This window comes from Populus euphratica, unplaced genomic scaffold, assembly GCF_000495115.2.
Source record: "Populus euphratica unplaced genomic scaffold, PopEup_1.0 scaffold46.1, whole genome shotgun sequence".
NCBI classification, from domain to species: Eukaryota; Viridiplantae; Streptophyta; class Magnoliopsida; order Malpighiales; family Salicaceae; genus Populus; species Populus euphratica.
The window spans coordinates 2761144-2776320 of NW_011499852.1; the positions used below are offsets into that span (position 1 = coordinate 2761144).

Here is a 15177-nt window from a genome sequence, read left to right on the forward strand (position 1 = left end):
AATTATACAACACATTAGGATATTTTTCATCTAGGTGCTGGAGAGAGAAATCCAGCCGCTGCCTCCTAATAGCTGCACTTAAGACAACATGAGCTGGTCCAGGAAAAAGCATCGCCCTGAGATGCTTCGCCTGAGATGGTAGTTAGGTATTTTTACATAGTAGAAGAGGTGTCAAATGCTGTCCAAATGGTGCAAACAGCCTTCATAACCTTCATATATATATTGGCATGTTCTTATCACGAACTAACAGTTTTTTATTTTTATTTTTATTTTATTAATACCAAAACATTTGACTCCACCCAAAATTTACGAAACAAAAAATCATAATACAAAGATGCTAAAACCCTAAAAAAAAAAAGCATTTGTTTTTAAATCAAAAAATATTTTGGTAATTTTACTATGCTCATGAAAAAAAAAAAAGCTCTTCTCCCAAAGCAAACCAAAAATTTGCTTCCAAAGGTATTTAAAATTTTACATTGTGAGAAAAAGATATACAAATCCCTTATCAATTCCACAATATCAAATATATCCCATGTAAAAGTCCAAAAACACCTTTAAAGCCAGCTTTTGAGTTTCTCTGTCAAAAATAATTTGATAAATTTACTGTACGAATCCGTAATGAATTATGAGATGGGCTAGCTGCAAAAAGAACTCTTTTAGTATTTTCTGTAATTATTGTTTAAAGTTTGAAGTAAGGACAGTGTAGGTATTTAATATAACAATTCGAAGAAGCGTGCCAATGGCCTCTCTCTCTGTTTCTCTCTCTTCAATACAATAAACGCGTCAGTGGTTTTGAAGAAAGAGCCAATTAACGCTTTTGTAATTTAGGAGCTCGTCGCCACCTATTTGACATTGAAATTCAAAACACCCGACGGTTATCTTAACGCTATTTCAATTTAAAAGAAAAATAGAAAATTGTGGTTGTTTTTTATAAAATAGTTGTTTTTTTGTGAAGTAGTTTTTTATAAAATTATTTTTATGTTTATTTATTTTAAAATAATTGATTGATAAAAAATATTTTTTAATCAAAGAAAAATTTGATTTGATTTTTTTAAAAATATTTTTATTTTATCTTGAGTAAAAAACACTTTCTAGAAATTATAAAAAAATTAAAAATATCATATTATTTACTGATTATATCAAATTTGATCCTCAAACTTTTGATTGCTATATATATTTTATTTTGAATATTTATTTTTCAATTTTATTTCTTAAAATTTTATTTTTATATTAATTCTAGTCTTTATTTTTATAATATTTATTTTATTATTTTTTAACTAAAATTTTTTATTATTTAAATTTAGTTCTCATTCTTTATATTTATATTGTTACTTATTTTATTTAAAATAATTTATAAGATATTAATTATTTTTATTTTTATTTTTTTATTTTTTAGACTTATTCTCTATTATTTTGATTATTATTTATTTTATTGAAGATAATTTATAAAATTATATATTTTTTATTTTTATTCTTATTTAACTTTTTAATCGGTAGGATTTATTTCTCATTATTATAATAAATTTAAAATAAATAAATTATTAATAAATTATTTTCCAATTCATTTTTTATAAGATCACTAAATACTAAAAGTATTTTTTAATTTATTTTTTATTATACTAATAAATATTAAAAAATAATTTATTTTTAAAAACTTTATTTTCTAGAAAACACTAAAGCACCAAGGCCATAATCTCAATTCTGAACGTAGAGAGTGCCGAGAAGATGCCGTCCTTACTTTTTGTCTCACTTTATTCTAGAAGAAAACTCAAACGCTCTATAAATATAGGATTCATCACAGAAAAACAAAGAGAAGAAAAGAAATGGTAGGACCAGAGAGGCCAGAGTTCGTGCTCTTTGGATCATCAATAGTTCAGTTCAGCTACAGCAATGAAGGTTGGGGTGCTCTTCTTGCTCACATCTATGCTCGCAAGGTGTTCTTCTTTCCCTTTTTCTTTTTCCTTTTTCCTTTTTCCTTTTTCATGGGGATTTGAATTCGAATAATATAATAATAGTTGATTGAACCATATATAACTCGTAAATGACTATCCTTGTCTGTGAGCTGCATTTCAATATATTTCTTCTCCTTCGAGAAATCTCGAATTGAAATATTTTTATGCAACGAAAAAAGGAAGATAGATAAATAGATATAATTTTTTTGTTTTTTTGTTTATTGTAATACATGTGGTGTGAGAATTTTGCGAAATCTTATGATCCAACGACATATCATGTGGCTTATACGTGGGCCGTTAAGAAGGTTTACGTGGATTATCAACACAAGTTTCATGTCCATGTTGCTGGGATCCACATTTCTTATCTTTTAGACAGTACATGGATTCATGGTGGCTTGCAATTCTATGCCTTTATGGTTTATGAATTAAAAAAAAAAACTAAATGAGGGGATGAAATTACTCTTCTCCTCCTCATAATATTTTCTTTATTTTAACATGTTTTTCTTCTTTTCTTGCTTTTTTAAATTTAGTTTTTTTTTTAATTTTATTTTTTGATATTAGATTTATCGGGGATTAAATTTTATAATTTATTTTAATATACTTTATATAAGATTATCTTAATTTTATAATTCAAGTTACGATTTCTATGGATTAACTCGGGTTCTTTTGTTATTTTTTATTATTTTTTTCAGTTTCATACTTCAATATTAAGTTGATAGAGAGTTAAGCCTCATAATTTTTTTTGGTATACTTTCTATAAGGTTATCTTAATTTCATGGTCTAGTTACGAATTTGACGGGTTAATCTAAGTTATCTCATATCTTTTATTTTGTTTTCTTTTTTAATTAATTTTTTTATTTCACTATTCAATATTAGATTGATTGAAAATTAAGATTCATAATTTGTTTTGATCAATTTTTTATTAAGTTATTTTAGTTTCATAATCTAGATTATTAGGTTAACTACTGTTGACCTAGTTTTTTTGTTTTTTTGTTATTTTTTAATTTTATCCTTTAACATTACGTTGATTGAGAATTGACTTTCAAAAAAAATTTTGATTTTTTTTCTATGAGATTATCACGGTCTTGTGATTCAGATTATAAATTTAAAAAAAAATACAATTTTGAAACTTTTCCAGTTAAATTATGTTTTTTAAAACTGTCTAAGTTATCGTTAGACTTATCAAGTTAATTTTTATACAAATTATTTAAAAAAAATTATATTAACAATACTTGAATATTTTTTTAATGTATAAAAAATTTAATCAAACCTGAAATGCAAATAAGTAATCTAATTAGACCTATATATAAAGAAATAACAAAAATTATCCTAATAAACAATCTCCTGTGATTGAGTGTAGCACCAGGGAGCTTCTTTTCTTTCCTTTTTATCTTATAATCTGGAGCACAAGAAAAGAATTCCAATTTTAAAAGTGACATTATTTTTTACCATACATTTTTCTTAGATGTGATGACTACTATAGGATAAAGTTTTTCCTTCGCAATGACTAGCTTTGGTTTACAAATGGGCGCAGGCAGATATAGTATTGCGAGGATACTCCGGTTGGAATTCAAGGCGTGCGGTGCAGATTCTTGACCAAGTTTTTCCAAAGGTGTATTCTTTTTGTCACCAACAGGGAGACCTGAACCAGAGTAGTCTTAGCTTAAAGAATTTGCCTGCAGTTTTGTTTTCTTTTCTATTTAGGGTTTTTCTTTTGCTGCTAATTAACTTGTTATAGTCATGCTTGGATTCTGATTTTCTGTGATTATCAATCAAGGATGCTGCCAAACAACCTTCCTTGGTGATAGTCTATTTTGGCGGTAACGATTCTATCCACCCTCATGCATCTGGACTTGGTCCTCATGTGCCACTTTCTGAGTACATTGAGAATGTCAGGAAGATTGCTATACATCTCAAGGTAATATGCTGGAAAAGTAGAATGTTGCTTCACCGGAGCACAGAATTGCACCCTCAAGCACTATTAGACAGAACACTGAATATTTCCCACTTCCCGTGTGCATGCAATTTGGGACGTTAACACTGTTGTCTGATTACCAGAGCCTTTCGGAGAAGACTCGCGTCATCTTTCTCACCGCTCCTCCTGTCAGTGACGAACAAATTCGTGCCCATCTGAGGTGCGTTATTTTCATTCTGTCGTTTCTGTGATTTGTTTTTGGTTTGCAATGCATTGGACAATGCTAATGAGGATCCATTGTTTTTCAAACAGTGATCTAATAGATATGGTTCGAACAAATGAGTCCTGCCGGATATATTCAGAAGCATGTTTAGAGGTGTGCCGTGAGATGAACCTGAAGGCAATTGATCTTTGGACTGCAATGCAGCAAATTGATAATTGGGAAACTGCTTGCTTGACGTAAGTTTATCTTCTAATATTCCAGCTGAAAAACAAAGAAGAAACAAAACCAGAGATCACTTCCGGTTTCAGGCTTTATTAATCAAACCCCAGCCAAATCCATTTTGAGTACTCTCTCCTATCTTATGCTGATCTCTGATACTTGTATGCAGGGATGGAGTCCATTTTGCACCTGAGGGGAACAAGATAGTCGTCAAGGAGATTCTGAAAGTCATCAAAGAGGCCACCTGGGAACCAAGTCTTCATTGGAAGGCAATGCCGACTGAATTTTCTGAGGATTCGCCGTATGATATGGTCAGTCCTGAGGGAAAGACCGTAAATGTCTCTGAGCTTGATTTGCTCGGAAGTTTTCAGTGGGAATAGAACCCAACAATCACTATTTATTTTTTCCCTCTACTGGGAGGTGCGTCATCTTGATGTTTAACCTTATCATTCTGAATATCTTGATCACCACATACTAGAACATAAACATAGCTATCATTCTGGATATTTTCATCACCACATACTAGAACATAAACATAGCTTTCAGATCACAGGCAATAAATGAATGGCTAGATACTGCTAATAAATGTTGCGGTTTGAAAAAAAAAGTTATTTCACAAAGAATATTTTCTTACTCATTGAAAATCCAAGTTGAAGGAATAGGAAAAGATCGTTTTAAGAGAAACATAATTATTATATAATAGTTGAAAAAGAGAAATAAAGAAGGAACAACCAGAGAGCCTTCTTAACATACGAGGTAGACGCAAACAAAATATCAACATGATGCTCGGCAAGTATCATTAACCAAGCACCAACCCTCATGAGACAAAGTCTCAGGGATTGTCAAAATGAAAGCCAAAAAGGAAAGGAACTGATGCTGAAATTACAATATCCAGCTGCATAATTGCTTTCTACCATAGGTTGTCTGCAAGCATGTCTGGAATATCAGTAAGTTAAACACGGGCACCTTAAACCTCCTCCATGAAATCTCCACTAGGCATATTACTATAATTAGTGAGAATGTTTTAATTTCATTATGGTGTCAAGTCAAAGTCCAGTATGAATAATGCGGTCGCTGTTGGAATCTGCAAGCTCATTACTACTGTTGAGAATGTAGCTCGTACAGGGAAAGTTTTGTCTAATCGAAGGAACTATATATAGTCTTTGTCATGGGAAGTTAAGCAATTCTATAACTAGATCAAGAAAATTACACATGGAAATTTTAATTAGATAGTCATCCAGTTGGATTAGTTAGCAGTTAATCACAAGTTTGGTTATTAGTTAGAGAAGATGGATTCTTGTATAAATGAATCAATATACAAAAACTTGTAATTCAACTGATAAAATTCTAGTTTGTTTGAGCAGTTCTGTCTCTGCCATGTTCTATCTATTATTTCTCTTATTCTTCTTCCAATTCTAAGTATATACATATTACTTGCTAAGGACTGATCAAGACCATATCAAATTGATATTAGAGCTTGAAACCCTTGGTCACTAATAGAATCTTAAGATCTATAGCAATTCTAAAGGTGAACCAAGATGAAAAGCAACAGGATTAAGGCACTAAAAGAGCATAATACAAGGCTTGATGAACAAACACGAAGTATTTTCATTAAGAACTTTAAGACTTTATAGCTGAAAACCATAGGCAATGGCAAGAACAAACCACAAGAGCTAAGCAAAGATTTATAATCGTGGGGAGGTCATGGAAAACCATGACAGCCATATCATTGGGTATAATGTGGCACTACCTAAGGTTAGAATTTGTAAACCCAAATAAAATGGATTAATTAGGAAATAAATAAAGAGATATTAAATAGATTGAAATGATTTCTTAAAGATTTAAAACTTCGTGTACATTATTTTAAAAATGGGTCGAGATTGCAGTTTGTAAACCCCAAGTTAAAAGAATTCACGATACTAGTGAAGTACATAACAATTAACTTGGTAATGCAAGGGTTAATTTCAAAATAAAAATTGAATTAAATGAAGAAAGGGTGAAATTGAATAAAAAGAAGGACAAATAACACTAAGTTTGTAGAAAGAGAAAATCTTGTGGGGACAAAATAAAATATAGAAGGCAAAACAGGATCAAACAGCAAATAGTAAAAAAATTAACTATAAATGCCCCTCCCTTTCACTTATGTCCAGTGACTTTGGAAAACAAAGGGGGGCTCAGGGTTTTCTTGGTTAAATTTCATTAAATCAAAATTACATCAAAGAGGGTTAGTTTTAGTGATCAAAAGAAATTTAAATGAGACTTAAGTTAGAGAAATTGAAGAATTTATAGGGTTTATTGGGTATAGAGAGAACATTCTGGGAGAAGAGAAGAAGTGAAGGAAGAGCTTGGTTCTTCGTTGATTTCTTTTTATTTTTTAGTGATTAAGAGGTAAGAATTACACTTTACATGATTTTAATTACTTTTGCGGTGAAGTTATGCAATTTGTGAAATTATAATAAAAGCTAAATAGTATAGTTATTAAATCTGATTTGAGGGTTAACTCGGTTAAGGGATTGAATTGCTGGTTTTATGGATCAATTTGGCACAACTCGAATCAATCTAGAAAAATTTTAAAAATATTTAAAACTTTAATAATTCATATAAAAAAATTAAGAAAAAATCTATATAAATATAGGTTATACATATTGTAAATAATGATATTTAAAAGAATATTTTAAAAAAAAATTTATCTCATATTAAAAAGATATTATGTTAAGCTTTTAAATTAAAGTATTTAAACAAAAAAAGTTTTTATCTCACATTATAAAAATAATTTTTTTTGAACATATAATATATATACTAATGGGTTTCAAATCTTACATTGAAAAAACTTAACTTTTTTTTGGAAATATACTATACTAATAAATTTCAAATTCCACATTGAAAAAATATATTTTTTTTCTTGAAAATATAAAATATACATACGAAAGGATTTCAAGTCTCATATTGAAATTCAAATTCCACATTGAAAAGAAACTGTGTTATCCTTTTAAGTTGAAGTATTTAGACCAAAAAGTGTTTTATCCCACATTAAAAAAACATAAATTTTCTCGTAGGAATATAAAATATATATATTAATGGGTTTCAAATCTCACATGGAAAAAATGGTTATGTTATTCATTTAAGTTAAAGTATCTAAACTAAAAACTTTTTATCTTATACTGAAAAGACATAACTTTTTTCTTGAAAACATAAAATATATATACTATATATTTTAATTAAACCTCACATTGAAAAAATATAACTTTTTTCTTAGAAACATAGTACATATACTAATGGGCTTCAAATCCCACATTGAAAAGATATTATATTATCCCTTTAAGTTGACGTATTTAAACCAAAAAGTTTTTTATACATTGAAAACTTTTTTCATGGGAACATAGAGTATATATACAAAAGGATTTCAAATCCTACATTGAAAATATAATATGTTATTCTTTTAAGTTGAAGTATTTAAACCAAAAAAAATTTTATTTCACATTGAAAAAACATAACTTTTTTTTTTTGTAATATAGAGTATATTTACTAATGGGTTTCAAATCCTATATTTTTTTAAAAAAAAACATCGAGCCTCTTCCGGGTTTGCCCAGGTCATGAGTTGACCCGCCGGATCGACCAGGTTGTTGCCCTTGTTGATTTTTTATTAAACCCGAACCGATCCAATCATAGGGTTGACCTATCAGGCCGGGTTTAATAAACAGGCTAAACAATGTGAAGAAATTATTATAGATCGAGAAACATTTCACTATAGATTGTAATAGTAGTTTCACTTTTAATTTTTCATCTTTTTACTAGACATTTCTTTGACTTTTTTTTCTTCCCTAGCGAACAGGCAGTGCTCACTTCTATTAAGAAGGTGCGTGTGGTGCTTCTTGGTGGTCAAATATGACCATTTGTCGTCTCACTAGATATGCAATTGTGCCCTCTACCACATAGTATGGCACGTGTAGATAGATAATGGTTAGATTATCGCCGGTGATTGATTATTTATGTTTTTTTCCTTCTCTCCTTACAATTAAAGTATACAATTATCCTCTTTGTTAGTTGTTTGTCAAATTAGGCATGTTTATTGTACCCAAGCATATTATTATGTCTGCCAAACCAAGGCTAAACCAACACGTCTAAGGTCTGAAATGGTTTGTTAGACCTATGACGCTTAGATCCATACCAGACCTGTGCCTAAGTCTGCTATACCCATGCTTTTGAGTCTGCTAAACTTACGCCTAGATTTAGTAACTTGGATCTAATAGTTATGTCTGATTTAAGTTATTTAGGTTTAGTAGTTATATCAAATCCAAGTGACTTGGATGTAGAGATCATTTCAGCCTAAGCAACGTAAATGTTGACTATAAATCTGGATAATGGATAGTCTAAAACTTGATAAAAAAGATTATTGGTCTATAAATAGTCTAAGACTTGACGAAAAAGATCGAAAAAGATTGTTGGTCTATATATTGAAGGAATAGTCTAAGACTTGACGAAAAAGATTGTTGGTCTATATATTGAAGTAGTGGTAGCCATATCAATAATAGCAAAAATCAGCAGTGATTTATATAGCTGTAAATTCATTCAGGAAAATCAAATAATTAAAATATTAAGACTTATAATTTTTTTTATTTTTTCTACAAAAAAAAAATTATATATGTTTCTTAGCCTGATTTGCTTAGAGATTTTACGTGGGAATAGAACCTAACACCATTTTTATTTTTATTTTCACTAGGAGAAGCATCATCGCGATGTTTAACCATATCATAATGAATGTTCCCGTAACCACAAACTAAAACATAAACAACGCTTCAAGATCACAAGCCCAGTGAGAGGTTGAGCTTGTCCTGGCTGTTTTGCATGAGTGATAAAATAATTTGATTGCAAAAGCACATATTTTTTTCTTAAAATTAAACCTCAACTCTTTTTTCCTTCGAGTACCATTTCACAAACATACCCTACACGGGAAAAGAAAAGAAAAAACTCGCATCAGGAATCATCAATTCGAATGATCTTTCGAGTAGCAGGGCTTGGAATGCTTTTGCATGTCAACATGGCAAAAACAGAATTCGGTAAAAAGGCAACAATATAAAAGCACACAGAAGAATGAACATTGAACGACTTCTAAGACTTTTGTTCTCAATGGTTATATTACATCGTCGGAAGTTGTACAAACCCATCTATGACTGCTGAAGATACTCGGTACATGCCCGAGCAATGGTATAACACTAACTAAATAAAGAATAATACATACACAAGGGGAAAAAAACAAGCAGAAAGAGTAGCAACACTCACAATGCCACTACCACTAGCCAGCCCAATTTGCTAGGATGATATCGCCCGCTTTTCAACACCTTTCAACATTAACACACCTGGGCCATAGACATCCAAAAATGAAACAAACTCCAAAACAGATGATACAAATGAATTCCGACGCCTCCAGGCAGGTACATGCACTTCTGGTACAGAACATGCTTATGAGGAAAGTTGGAACCTGCCACTACGCTTTTTTCTTCTCCATCCCTAGCAATTTTTTAAAAAAAGTGAAAAGCAAAATCCAGATTTGTGTAGGCAACAAGATTGATAACCATAACCAGAATACTAGTAATAAATACAGCAAGTCAAAGTGGGAGCTACTTACAAAGGCAGCATAATAAACAAAAGTCAAACCCGCCAGAACAACAAATGATATTTGGAACACGTTATACCTGTAATGCAATCACCAATGTGTCCAACAAGATCAGTGGAGTGGACAGGGACAAATAGAATAAAAAAAAGGGGCAAAGAATGTTTATGTTGGAGCTCACTTGTACAAATATTTAATTCCACGGAGTGACTGCAATGTGTGACCGAAAATTTCTTGGGCTGCAGTTGCTTGAGCATAGTAGCCAAATGCAGTGGCACAGAACTGAATCACACTGAAATTGCAAAAGCCAATATATTTTTCAATGATTAGAAATTAAGTTTTCTATCACAAAATAATTATCTTCTGTTGTTATAAAACACAGAATAGAAGCATTCTCAAAACAATATACACAATAAAAGTTGCAGCATAGGATGAAGGAAATGGAAGGTGAAGGGCAAGGTTTCATTGTGAAGTTCATTATTGCAAATAATTAAAAGACAAGGGACATAAATGTTCATAGCATCATTATCTAACAGATTCTCCAAGCCTCTAAATGTCAACTTGGATAATAAAATCATATGAACAAATGTTAGTTATAACCAAATCTTGCATTAGCTTTTGGCAACACAAACTGGTGAATATTTAGAAAACAAGATGCTCAGGGATCAAAGATGCAAACCTAATGGAACATAGGAGAATGAGTCCCACATTGAAAAGAAAGGAGTTCATTAGAGTGGCTCCCCACCTGAAAACAAGTCCGTTCAATTAACAAGCCATCAAAATACTGCTGAAATTATATATCAACAGAGACATGATAAGATTTTTTTTTTTAAAAAAAAAAGAGCTGCCGTATCTATTACTTCATGGGATGAATCGTAATGAAAACTAATCTCAGGCCCAGCATCATTGCCCCAGCTATGACTGCTAGCAGAAGGTAGAAGCAGAAGAAAGCAAACGCAACAGTACCCAGAAGACCTGGCAACGTAGCAGAAAATACATCTAAAGGTAAGCTCACCAAGTAAGAAAGGGGGGAAGGGCAAACAAGGAAACACTAGAGTATAAAAAATTACCCCATATGTCATCCAACTTGATGAAGACCTCATTCAGGAAAGGAGAAAGTGGTGGATCAACCAACAGGTATATGATAATATGAGCAACCCAAGCCACTGAAACAATCAACCTAATAATAATAATAATTATAAAGAAAAAGCAACCGAGGTCAGAAACATCAAAGACAATTTATCTGTACTTCTTTCTTATTCTTCAACTTCCACATGGAGCATTTTCCAGTTTTTATAACAATACTATCCTATCTATGCTTTGGAAGGATGCTCTGTACTCATCTATTCTCTAGGATATTGGTCAATATGCACTGCTTAAAGGAACTACTACTGTCTCCCATGGAATGGAAAACAGAGAAACTCTAAAGGTAATAGAAGAAATGCATAGAGCTTTGAAGAGTCACACATGTGGCTGCACTTACCCTAAGATTCCCAAGACAAGTTTTGCCAAGTAGCCAAGAACCGTCAAAGCCCAGGCTGTCTCAGCCTGAAATGACAGAGAAGAACATTAATGGTAAAATAGTGGTTCTGCTTCAAAGCTAGTCAGGGAGTTAGGATTATCACCTTCTCCCCTTGCGGGTACATCTCTTCTAACAGCTTTACATCTTCTTCTAGCTGAAGCAATTCCTGAAGTTTAAACATGCATGAAAATTAAGTCCAGCAACCAATACAGAGATTAAAAATGAACTGACCAAACCATCAAATTGTTCGTAACCACTTTTTGTAGTAACCAACCAACTTATATTAAAATCTTGAGCTTGTACAGGTATTCGAAAGAAATAAAATACTTTGATTTAAGTTCCAAAACATTTTAACAATCATACTAAATCATAGCATGGAAACAAAAATTACTTGATTTACACCCATCTTTTAATTCAGAAAATAAACAGAATCAACTAAGTTTTGTAAAACTCAAGTCTGAATCTAAACTAGAATTCTCAAAGCTTTAGGGTGAGCAACACAGAAAAAACAGCCAGTCAGCCACAAATTCAAGTTCAAACCCTGCCTGCTTAACAGTACACCGAGCATGCACTGAACCCACTGCACAACAATGAAAGAAAGAGGGGGGGAGAGAGGCTAATTAAAAGCATGCAGCACAGAACTTCACAGTTACCTTTTCTACTGACTTGACATTTTTACGCCATTTTCTACCCTTGGAACCACTTCTTTCCTCCTGATGGAGTGCATCAGCTGCTTTCTTCAGTTCTCTCGCTTTTTTACCAAGTTCAGTTGCTTCCTGCATGATATTAACAGCTATCCATAAGAACCAGAAAATTTATGAACTTTCCCTTAACTATTTAAGGTATGTAGTTGCACACTACTACTTGTCATGCAAGGACGAAACAACCTTAATATACTGTGACCGTGTGATAACAGCCTTTGGACGCCTGATGAAAGAGAAGATAAGTCCCAGGGGCAAACAAGCAATCCCAACACCACCAAATATCTGAACAAATGAGAGAGCATATTATATACGATATTCTTCCACATGGACAAAGCTGAAAGGAAATTCACACATAAAGGAATTTTTATGACAAATGAGTATGGTCTTTGGAGACTTGCACATATTTAGGCATCCACATGTTTTCATCACAGAACCTTTACCCAGGCACCAACTCTTTTCAAACCATTGATCTTTGATGAACTCATAGAGGGGCACTAAACCACACTCAAAATTTGATTCCATATTTCACAAAAGAACAGAATTTTTTAATAAAATCAGAAGCCAAAAGTCTGCATGAATGATCATACCGCAAAGAGTACAGATCCAACAATTGTAGCAAGAGCAACAACATATTCTGGAAATGTGGCACGCATGGTCCAAGTTTTCTCTGAGGAAGCATTTGCAAGATATGCAGAGCACTGCAACCAGAAAATCAAAAATGAGAAAAATGAAAACACAGGAACATGCATAAGAATAAGTTTCAAAGTTCCTTAATTGCACTATTAAACTGCAATATAAGAAGCAAATACAGGTAAAATAATATACCACAACAACATAGCTAACCAACTATACAGAAACAGAACCTGGTGTGAACCACTTCCAATACATGGTTGACTGCCAGAGAAAGCCCAAGTACTCGGAAAAGTAGTTGTGGTCGAAGAGAGATGCCTAACAGTGAAGTCAACTTTTCCAATAACCCCTAATATAACCACAAAAAGAGTTAAACCAATAGCATGTACATTACATTCTAATCAATCAACACGAACACAACACCAACCTACTAAACCTTCATCTAATCATGTAACACATAGAAAGTTACCCTCAACAACTAAGCACACACGCCCATTAAACAAAATCCTCACCCGAACATCATCTAACCATAAGAATTTCATCTAGCTGATTTAAATCATCAATTATTAGCTCAATGACTCACATTTCTAACTGTACCGCATCAATTCATGAACTCCAAAAGAATACTTCATACACCATTCTTTAGCTAAATATTTAAAACAAACCATCTCAACCACGCCTCAACATACATTTTGGTTTTCTTCAATAAAAAATTACTAATTAAAATCATATATATATATATATATATATATATCAACTATACCGTATAAAATGCCGAGCACAAGACCACACACAATCGCCGTTGTTATAACCCACAATAAAGCACTTTTAATTCTTTTAGCTACACTCCTGCAAGCCAAAAGGATAAAATTACGAACCCGATTAAAATGAGATTCAATTTACAAATTAATAATCTCCTAAAAAATCAAATAAAAAAACGTACTTGTCCTGATCCCCTTCATAGTAAAACATCGCAAAAGGAATAATGAAAAAAACAAGCACAGCATCAACAATGTATACAGCAATCCACAGATCCTTCATTGGCAAGGTAAGATTACAAGCGCCATTATAAATCGCATGACGACACGCTTGCCGGTTCGCTACGTCTGCCGGTAACATCAAAATCGAGATAGCGGCAACGGACAGGCCAAAAACGACAACGAATTTGGGAAAATAAGCTTGATTCTTATCGTCCGGATGCTGGTAATTGACTAGGAGGTAGACATTGAACAAGAGCACGATGATGCATACTACTATAGCTACGATTACCAGTGCTAAATTGAAATCTCCCATTTTTCAACGCTCTCTCGATTTGAAATCGAGAAGAAATTACGGTTTCGTAATTTTTTTTCTTCAGATTTGGTTTAAAAGGGGAGGTTTCTTTTTGGGTTTGGTTCCGGCGAGGTGCTTTGAGAGTGGCGTGTGAGAGGAAATGACAGTTTTGTCCTGATAGAAGGGGGTTAATACTTAATAGCGGAGAGAGATGGGATCTGTTAAAGGTGGGTTTGGGGTTTTCGAGTATTACTGTCAACGAGTCTATTTATTTTTGTTTTTTAGAAAACTTTTAAATTTTTTTATTTTATTTTAAATTAATTTATTTTATCTTCAGATTATTTGAATATACTATATCAAAATATAAAAATATTAAAAAATATTATTTTTAAATAAAAAAATGATCGTTAGATTGAAACCAAAGCCCACGGTTTTTTCAGGGTGAGGCTATTGGCACAGCCTCTGCATTGTCAAAGCCTTTTTGAAATATTATATTTAATACCCAGGCTGCTCAAAACAATTATACTATGTTAGTGTAAAACAGCCCCTGCGCTTGTTTGTTAAACCAATAAGCCAAGCTACAAGTACATAACAATGTTAGTCAAGCAATCCTTTGACTCATTCCAAGCCAAATAGGGACGAATAATTTATGGATTGCTATGTATTGCACTCCGTACATCAGCATTCTATATGCTGTAAACGAGTATATAACGACATATATACGTCTCCATGAAGGAAAACAAAAACATATATTTGACATTTAAACTATATTCTTGCTTTATAATTAAAGACAGCTCTTAAGCATGTTATCCTTTAATAAACAAATTCTCTATGCACGATCCATTTATCTAGATTGCTCAAGTGGCGTTTCGAGTTTTTATCTATATTGCATGTTTTGCTATGTCAATAGCTGCTACGTTATGTGCACTAACTCAAATCGAATTTGAATTAGGAAGATTTATTTAGATAATTAACTTTACTATAGGGGGGTGTTGCTGTGGTTAAAATTGATCTAGATATATCAAATTTTTCAATCATATATAGTATATGGTAGGCTTATTAATTCTTTAATATAAAAAAAATGATATATTTAAAATCAGGATCAAAATCTCCTAAGAATACAAGAAAT

General features: G+C 32.1%; 2 protein-coding genes across 4 annotated transcripts; one reads left to right on the forward strand and one right to left on the reverse strand.

The window, feature by feature from the left end:
* Positions 1–858: 858 nt before the first annotated feature.
* LOC105121939 (GDSL esterase/lipase CPRD49-like) lies at positions 859–4895 on the forward strand. 3 transcript variants are annotated; one of them, XM_011020815.1, is made up of 7 exons: positions 859–874; positions 1790–1934; positions 3487–3564; positions 3730–3870; positions 4011–4087; positions 4180–4326; positions 4479–4790. In XM_011020815.1, the coding sequence occupies exons 2-7, from the start codon at positions 1824–1826 to the stop codon at positions 4687–4689; spliced, it is 765 nt and encodes a 254-aa protein (XP_011019117.1). In that variant the 5' UTR covers positions 859–874; positions 1790–1823; the 3' UTR covers positions 4690–4790. The 3 variants fall into 3 exon arrangements, 2 of the variants coding, with proteins under 2 accessions (XP_011019117.1, XP_011019116.1); XR_841624.1 differs by lacking the exon at positions 859–874 and adding an exon at positions 4801–4895 and having other exon boundaries at positions 1699–1934; positions 4479–4752; XM_011020814.1 differs by lacking the exon at positions 859–874 and having other exon boundaries at positions 1699–1934.
* Positions 4896–9383: 4488 nt separating this feature from the next.
* Positions 9384–14258, reverse strand: LOC105121942 (LIMR family protein At5g01460-like). Its single transcript, XM_011020818.1, has 14 exons — positions 13720–14258; positions 13540–13625; positions 13010–13125; positions 12734–12844; positions 12330–12428; positions 12096–12218; positions 11546–11608; positions 11404–11468; positions 10991–11100; positions 10781–10895; positions 10600–10665; positions 10102–10212; positions 9936–10002; positions 9384–9817 (listed from the first exon to the last, which is right to left on the reverse strand). The coding sequence occupies exons 1-14, from the start codon at positions 14067–14069 to the stop codon at positions 9770–9772; spliced, it is 1530 nt and encodes a 509-aa protein (XP_011019120.1). The 5' UTR covers positions 14070–14258; the 3' UTR covers positions 9384–9769.
* Positions 14259–15177: the final 919 nt, after the last annotated feature.